The 9,617-nt window shown below is 36.0% G+C and overlaps 1 protein-coding gene across 1 annotated transcript in view; it reads left to right on the forward strand.

The window, feature by feature from the left end:
• LOC117338517 overlaps positions 1 to 7,605 on the forward strand; it is a 72,178-nt gene extending 64,573 nt beyond the window's left edge. The window contains exons 63-70 of the mRNA XM_033899873.1: positions 217 to 351; positions 788 to 832; positions 1,511 to 1,627; positions 2,023 to 2,637; positions 3,280 to 3,397; positions 3,686 to 3,807; positions 4,388 to 4,511; positions 7,391 to 7,605. Coding sequence (XP_033755764.1) covers positions 217 to 351; positions 788 to 832; positions 1,511 to 1,627; positions 2,023 to 2,637; positions 3,280 to 3,397; positions 3,686 to 3,807; positions 4,388 to 4,511; positions 7,391 to 7,517 — 1,403 coding nt within the window. The 3' untranslated portion in view covers positions 7,518 to 7,605. The remainder of the gene's footprint in view (positions 1 to 216; positions 352 to 787; positions 833 to 1,510; positions 1,628 to 2,022; positions 2,638 to 3,279; positions 3,398 to 3,685; positions 3,808 to 4,387; positions 4,512 to 7,390) is intronic.
• Positions 7,606 to 9,617: the final 2,012 nt, after the last annotated feature.

Genomic DNA, 9,617 nt, shown 5'->3' on the forward strand with positions numbered 1-9,617 from the left:
TCAACAAAACCATTTTTATATATTGATATTAGCGAAAGGAGCTCACATTTATATGTTGATTGCAGCAGTGTTATCTATCGGAAGCGTATGTTTAGATGTGTATGATGTTTCCTCGCGTTGTTATGGATATTAAGGTGATCGTAGGACTCTCTGTAGACAATAGTATCTCAGGTTGTTTTACTCCCATGTTTTAATACAATATCAATCTACTTACAGGTACCCCTGCACCTAGTGTAGCAGCGGTATGTGTGGACAGGATTCCAAACTGTCAGGATTATGGTCAGAATACCTGTACTGGTCAGTACACTGGATGGGCCACATATAACTGTCCGAAATTCTGCGGTCTCTGTGGTAAGTACGCATTGATCCCACTTCATGTGCCTGGCTGAGCACAATCCGAATACAACAATGCATGCTATCTCTTTTGAATATGAAACGTAGATAATACAATATGCCTTATATCAAGTTATATTTATATAAGGACATCCAATAAAAGTGTCAATATATTTATTAGCTTCTATATCATGTTATTTAGAATATTGCAAAGTTGGTTCTATTGTCTTCGAAAATAAAACAAAAGAGTATGAGACATTGAAGTCTTGGTCTCTACAATGATCATCCTTCAAATAACTGATGTAAGTATGTTAGGAAGCGCGTCATTAATGACCCCAGGTGTCTTCCTGAATCGCTTTCGGTAGCAACATTTGCATAACTGTGTGGTACATGATTAAGTTCATTTGAAAAAGTGCGTGCTGATAATGTCTTAACAATATTTGTTTGTTTCTAGGAGGAGCAACTCCAGTTCCAGGCATTGTCCCAACCCCGGGAGCAGGTAAATGTCCTACAATATACATATTTATATATCTATATCCTCCGAGCGAACCTCTGCATTCACCTCATTGAAATTTGCAATCAAAGCGAAGATAGATTATTTTGATAAATTTCTGAAATATTCAGACTAGTTTTTTTTACAAAATATTCACTTGACGTTAGCTTTTCATGCACATATTCTCCAATAACAGCAAAAAACATTACGTTGATCAGTCCTTTCAAAATGGCGACGTCAAGTTGACGTGGAGTAACGTCACAAAAGACGACACCAGGAATTATGTAACTGATTCCTGCATTTTTTGAAACTATCAATTTTTCGATGATTTTAATTTTGTTTTTAGCATTAAAATGCAATACAAAGAAAATTAAATGGATTCCTGTTGAATATAACATATATTTCACTCCTATGGCAGAATATTTCGATATTTTTCACTCGTGAAAATATCGATATTCTGCCATAGGAGTGAAATATAATATTAAACGGGAAATCATTCAATATCCTCTATATCATCCTTCCCCTGAGAAATCTCGAAATGCTATTCAACTGAGATGTCAGTACAGGCTAATCCCCTTCAATAACAATAGGTTAAACAATGCTTATGATCAGACTAATATATTCTGTTATAAGGATTTGTTTTACATACACAATATGCATGTTGATATTCCTGATTGGTTTTAGGATCAGGAAGTTGCTCCGATGTTTTGCCAAACTGCGCGGAATATACACACGACTCTTGCGTTGATCCATACCTTAACTGGGCTAAGACCAACTGTGCTAACTTCTGTGGCCTCTGTGGTAAGATTTTTTGTTTGACATTACTTGAAATGGAAACTATATTGAGAAAACCTATCACGACTTAGTTTTCTTTAGTTAAAATTCATATACGCTAAGTGAAAAAATTGAGATAATCAACCCATTTTCAAAAAATATTTATTCAAAAACCAATTTGAAAATACATACCATTATAGAATGTTAGAAAATAGTTTCTCACTTATGTTAACAATATAGAAAGTTGATAAATTACCAAGTATTTTAACTCGTTTACTCGGAAAGGTATTGTTCACAATTGCTAGCGTAGTGGTATTAATTATCTAAGAATTATTTTTAGATACAACATTTTATATTTTGTCATGATAAATTGTCACAATTGTGAAAATAGGCATTCAACATTTTCTCCACTTGAATATTAGATCAATTGGGTACCGGAACTGGCACTAATCCCGGAGGAATGAGCGGAACCGGCACATTGGCTCCAGGAGGCATCGGGACTGGCACTAATCCAGGAGGAATGAGCGGAACCGGCACATTGGCTCCAGGAGGCATCGGGACTGGCACTAATCCAGGAGGAATGAGCGGAACCGGCACATTGGCCCCAGGAGGCACTGGTACTGGCACTAACCCAGGAGGAATGAGTGGAACTGGAACAATGGCTCCAGGAGCCCCCGGCACTGGCACACAGGGTGGATTTAGCGGAAGTGGAACAATGGCTCCAGGAGCCCCCGGCACTGGCACACAGGGTGGGTTTAGCGGAAGTGGAACAATGGCTCCAGGAGGCACCGGAACTGGCACACAAGGTGGATTTAGTGGTAGTGGAACAATGGCTCCAGGAGGCACCGGAACTGGCTCTCAGGGTGGATTTAGCGGAACTGGTACAATGGCTCCTGGTGGAGTAGCAACAGGAACACAAGGTGGTGGTTTCACTGGAACCGGTGTTAATCCAGGAGGCAGTGCTTCCGGAACTCAAGGAGGATTCAATGGCCAGGGATACGTAACCGTTTTACCCGGACAGGCTTTCACAGGAAGTAGTATGTATGATAACAAATCAAAATTAAATCATCGCAAACCCAACATAGATATGCGAACAATTAACTGTTGTATAGCTTCAGTGATATTGCTCTCAGAAATATTAAATATTTCTGCGTTTGAATACTATAACAGGAACGAAGAATGCATGCAAGAAATCTTTTTGTTCAGAAAATAAGTAATTTTAATAATATTCATCAAACATGAATTTTATATATTTCAACAAGTACACATTATTAAGAAGAATGAATCCATATTATCGTATGTTTTCCATCGTCCAACAACAGTTACGATTATTTCAAAGTTGTTTTTCATATTTAACGCTTAAAATACACCATACATTTTATCATTGAGATCATTCTCTGATGACAAAAAAGTAAGTGAAATCTTGCAAAGTGCTTCAAAAATATATATTTCATGTGTAATTTGTCAAGTTGTTTCCTTCTGTAATCAGACAATGTTAACATTTCGTCTGTTTGATAACCGTTATCAGGGTAATGGTTTCTCCTTACTTGTCATGAACCTTTTATCCTCGAAAAAGATTGCGATAAAAAAATCCAGTGTGAAAAACGCCTAGATTACATACAAAATAACCATTTACATGGATTGGACATGGAACTAAATTTGGAAAAAATCCGTTTTAGATGCTGGATGTTACTACAAGGGACAGCTTTACCAGACTGGACAAAACTGGCAGGATGGCTGTGATTACAACTGCACATGCGCAGATGGCATCCGTGGATACTATGTCTGTAACCAGCTGTAAGTATTCTTTTATCATATATATATATATATATATATATATATAGAACAAATGTGCAAATTTATAAATACCTGCTTATCGTGTGTGACTTTTGTACATCTTTTATATTCGACTGCGAAAAGAAGAAAAAAAGAACGCAATGATATCCATGTGTGGTATTAACATTCTTCTGAATTTAGATGTAAGCGAAGTTGGCGTGTTTCTCTCTGGCATATTTTTATTTGTATTTTGCGAAATTCGATTTTACATTTTCAAAATTGTATTCTCTGGAATGTTGGTTATTACAGATGTACTCAATGGACCAATCTGCCAGCAGGTTGCATACTTCAAAAGCCACAGGGAGAGTGTTGTTCTACTCCAAAATGTTCCGGAAGTGGATCGACTTTCGGAAACGGTACAACAAATACTGGTAATTATCATCAAGATTACAATTATATGTTTTAATATGAAATCAAACCGGAGCATTTATATCCATGTAAGCAAAATATGAAAAGCCTTATGTTTCTATTTTATTTTATTTATTTTATCCTAAACACATAAACTCCGGTATCATGTTATTAAGTTCCATATTATATGCATACATAATTAATTAGCAGCCGTCCATATAAAATCTGTTTAAGTGAAAAATCAGCTGATATTGAAACACAAGGTGTATGTATCTACCAAACTGATATACGATATCTTGATTTGTGAACTAGTCATATAAATATTTTCCAGGTCTTTTCATTGATAAGTATAACTCAAAAATAACCATTGGAGATACGGTATGGGATGTAAAATTGTATCAGTCGTTTTCTAATCATTTACATACATATTATTTGTTATTTTCATTTTGACGATATACGAATGTTATCTAGTAACTCATACGACTTATTTCCAGGAAAACTGATCCTGTGATAAATGTTTAAATATCCGTATCGAATATAACACTTTTTGAGTATGATTTATTAAATATCAGTACATTTTAACTATTCGATGTCTAATCTCAGGTTCAAGTAGCGGATGTTACTACAAGGGTCAAATGTACACCCAGGGTCAAAACTTCGATGACGGATGTACATACAAATGTACATGCACGAATGCCGCTACAGGATATTACACGTGCAAGAACAAGTAAGTATATCATACATCTTATCAACGGTATACATCCATTTCAAACTACCATATGATGCATTTTAATTGAAATACACGTCGTTTAAAATGTTCTGTTACTTATATCAGTGAATTTCATTTGGACATACACATTGTGATATTCTCACAGCATTGTACTTCACACTATGGTTGCTATTCTAAGTGTTGTACATCACACTACGGTTGATATTCTCAGTGTTGTACATCATATAACGGTTGATATTCTCAGTGTTTTTCATCACACTACGGTTGCTATTCTAAGTGTTGAACATCACACTATGGTTGCTATTCTCAGTGTTGTACATCATACTATGATGGATATTCTCAGTGTTGTACATCACACTATGATGGATATTCTCAGTGTTGTACATCACACTATGGTTGATATTCTCAGTGTTGTACATCATACTATGATGGATAGTCTCAGTGTTGTACATCATACTATGGTTGATAGTCTCAGTGTTGTACATCATACTATGATGGATATTCTCAGTGTTGTACATCATACTATGGTTGATAGTCTCAGTGTTGTACATCATACTATGATGGATATTCTCAGTGTTGTACATCATACTATGGTGGATATTCTCAGTGTTTTACATCATACTATGGTTGATATTCTCAGTGTTGTACATCACACTATGGTTGATATTCTCAGTGTTGTACATCATACTACGGTTGGTATTCTCAGTGTTGTACATCATATTACGGTTGATATTCTCAGTGTTGTACATCATACTACGGTTGGTATTCTCAGTGTTTTACATCATACTACGGTTGATATTCTCAGTGTTGTACATCATATAACGGTTGATATTTTCAGTGTTTTTCATCACACTATAGTTGATATTCTCAGTGTTTTACATCATACTACGGTTGATATTCTCAGTGTTGTACATCACACTATGGTTGATATTCTCAATATTTTACATCATACTACGGTTGATATTCTCAGTGTTGTACATCATATTACGGTTGATATTCTCAGTGTTTTACATCACACTACGGTTGATATTCTCACAGTATTGTACATCAAATTATAATGAATATTCTCACAGTATTGTACATCGTACTACAATTGATATTCTCACAGTGTTTTACATCACACTATGGTTGATATTCTCACAGAATTTTAAATCACACTATGGTTGATATTCTCACAGTGTTTTACATCATACTACGATTGATATTCTCAGGGTTGTACATCACACTATGGTTGATATTCTCAGTGTTGTACATCACACTACGGTTGATATTCGCAGTGTTGTACATCACACTATGGTTGATATTCGCAGTGTTGTACATCACACTATGGTTGATATTCTCAGTGTTGTACATCACACTATGGTTGATATTCTCATTGTTGTACATCACACTATGGTGGATATTCTCAGTGTTTTACATCACACTATGGTTGATATTCTCAATGTTTTACATCACACTATGGTTGATATTCGCAGTGTTGTACATCACACTATGGTGGATATTCTCAGTGTTGTACATCACACTATGGTTGATATTCTCAGTGTTGTACATCATACTACGGTTGATATTCTCAGTGTTGTACATCACACTATGGTGGATATTCTCAGTGTTTTACATCATACTATGGTGGATATTCTCAGTGTTTTACATCATACTATGGTGGATATTCTCAGTGTTTTACATCATACTATGGTGGATATTCTCAGTGTTGTACATCATATTACGGTTGATATTCTCAGTGTTGTACATCACACTATGGTTGATATTCTCAGTGTTGTACATCACACTATGGTTGATATTCTCAGTGTTGTACATCACACTACCGTTGATATTCTCAGTGTTGTACATCACACTATGGTGGATATTCTCAGTGTTTTACATCACACTATGGTTGATATTCGCAGTGTTGTACATCACACTACGGTTGATATTCTCAGTGTTGTACATCACACTATGGTGGATATTCTCAGTGTTTTACATCAAACTATGGTTGATATTCTCAGTGTTGTACATCACACTATGGTTGATATTCTCAGTGTTGTACATCACACTATGGTGGATATTCTCAGTGTTTTACATCACACTACGGTTGATATTCTCAGTGTTGTACATCACACTACGGTTGATATTCTCAGTGTTGTACATCACACTATGGTGGATATTCTCAATGTTGTACATCACACTATGGTGGATATTCTCAGTGTTTTACATCACACTATGGTGGATATTCTCAGTGTTTTACATCATATTACGGTTGATATTCTCAGTGTTTTACATCATATTACGGTTGATATTCTCAGTGTTTTACATCACACTATGGTTGATATTCTCAGTGTTTTACATCACACTACGGTTGATATTCTCAGTGTTGTACATCACACTATAGTTGATATTCTCAGTGTTGTACATCACACTACGGTTGATATTCTCAGTGTTGTACATCACACTATGGTGGATACTCTCAGTGTTTTACATCACACTACGGTTGATATTCTCAGTGTTGTACATCACACTATGGTTGATATTCTCAGTGTTGTACATCACACTACCGTTGATATTCTCAGTGTTGTACATCACACTACGGTTGATATTCTCAGTGTTGTACATCACACTATGGTTGATATTCTCAGTGTTTTACATCACACTATGGTTGATATTCTCAGTGTTTTACATCATATTACGGTTGATATTCTCAGTGTTTTACATCATATTACAGTTGATATTCGCAGTGTTTTACATCACACTATGGTTGATATTATCAGTGTTGTACATCACACTATGGTTGATTCTCACAGTGTTGGACATTCGTCTTGGATATGACTGGTGCTTATTGCATCTGGTATACAGTGTTTATAACTAAGCATATGTTTTTTAAGGTGTGTCCAGTGGAATCTGCCAGCTGCTTGCCACTTGAATCCCCCAGCTCAGGGAAAATGCTGTCAGACCCCAAGCTGCCCACAGGGCTATGTCCTCAATTACCCGCCGGGATATATCGAGGAATAAACAAGTGCACCCAGTCTATATTAATTATAATATTGTTTCATACTATTGTTTTATAAATGCTTTGAAAATAAAGGATATATTTCAATAATTGTTTTCTAAACCATTTATATACTGAGATACTGATTATTCACCCTTGGGATTTGTTGCGGACCAATTACACATACGATTACATCATAATGATTTTTTTATTGAGATATTTGAGAAATAAAGCATGGGTCAGTTCCGTAGACATCGATATCTCAACCCTCGGCAAGCCTTATGCTTGACAACCAAACTCTTACAGTCAGGTTGAGATATCCCTGAAATAGACCCATTTAAGGTTCTTCGTATCAAGAGATTGAGGACGGTGTCAACTTGGACAGACCAACCAAAGGACCATTTAGTAGTGTTATAAAGACAAAGTACTTAAATGACATGTCGAAGTCACTTTGGCATGACATTTCCAGTTGTCCATTATAATCCCACGAAATAAGCAAGGATTGTACAAAAGACATACATGGTATTAAGAACCATACAAAACAAAATGATAGATACCGTAGAGCTAAAAGGATTACACTGCATTTGTTGATTGTGTTGGTGGTTTGGTTAAAAGGCTATTACTCTCTAGGATATGTGTGTGCACAATCAATAAACATTTAGTTACTGGAATGCGTATATAATGGATACATATTATTCCATAGTAAAACTTTAATGGAACGTTATTTTAGTCGATTGATTGTTTGAAACTTTCACTCTCGATCGATGAATGCTTTTGAACGCACTCAAATTGATTAACTGTATCGCATTAAATGTTTTTCGTTTGGAACTTTCAAATTATTTAATGGGTACAAAAAGAATATAACAAAAATGCACACAACATTTATTTCCATGGCTACCACAACGAATGTTTACACACAAGAAACATTTCATGTTATAGGGTAAGTGCCTTAATATAATTGAAAGTCCTATTTAAGAAGCACATGTCATTAATTAGTATTCAAATACAACGCCGTATGTGTCATTATGCTCACTAACTCGCCACTAACGCCGACAACATAAAAATAGATGGACTTAGCGTAAAATCTACAACGTGAACCCTTCGGGAGCAATCTGGCGTAGTCGGTAATTTGAGGTGATTCATATACACTTTTGTTGCATTTGTATAATTCTACATGATAAATATTTACCAAAATATGAACAGTATACACTGGAATAAGGAACCATATCATGGTAGAATAAGTCATCAGTATAACATAAGACGCATAGCCATGTAGCCATGGACTGATGTTTTTTTCTTAGTGCCATCACGATGAAATGCCATATATGGACACGGCAGCGTCACTACCCGCCAAGTGAAATTCAAATGATGAACTAGTCCGTCCTTGCCGCTAATTTTAAAAACAAACTTCAAACAGAGAGAAGGATTTCTCACATACTTCACAGGGATCGATCTCACACAAGAGGTGAATATAACTGGCACGCGCTTTATGACGCTGCTCATAATGACATAACGTCATCATTTTCTGTTTAGTAACCATGTCGTAAATGATGACGACATCAATTTTGACGCACTTTCCAAGGAGCGTTGTAGATGACGTAATGAAAAGCTTTCAATAAACCTTACATTTGCGTGCAAGTATGTGAGATGAATAATCAAACTTGGGTATGTTCCGCGAACAAGGATATCTCAACCCTCGTGTAAAAGTTTGGCTCGCCAGCACTTGCCAAGCCTCGTGCTGAATGCCCAAGCTTTTACACTCGGGTGGAGATATCCCTGTCCACGGAACAGACCCATGTTAGATTCCATCAGTCTTGACCAGAACAGGAAACAGGACCCATAACATTCCACATACATGGGCGAGCGCTGATGTGAAGATCAACTTTGAGACTGTGTCAAGTGAGCAATTAACAAGAAGGGCTGTTTACAAAGACTAAGAAAGATAACATCCAAACTTTAATCACCTCTTATTAGTATCATAGCTAGCGGGTAATGGTGGGTATATTACAATATACGTTATAGCAGATATACATATGTATATTACAAAACAAATATAAAACACAGATGTTTCTTTCATTTCGTGAAAATTAGAATGTGAAAATTAGAAAATGAAACTGAAATAG

The sequence above is a fragment of the Pecten maximus genome, chromosome 11 (assembly GCF_902652985.1).
Source record: "Pecten maximus chromosome 11, xPecMax1.1, whole genome shotgun sequence".
NCBI lineage: Eukaryota > Metazoa > Mollusca > Bivalvia > Pectinida > Pectinidae > Pecten > Pecten maximus.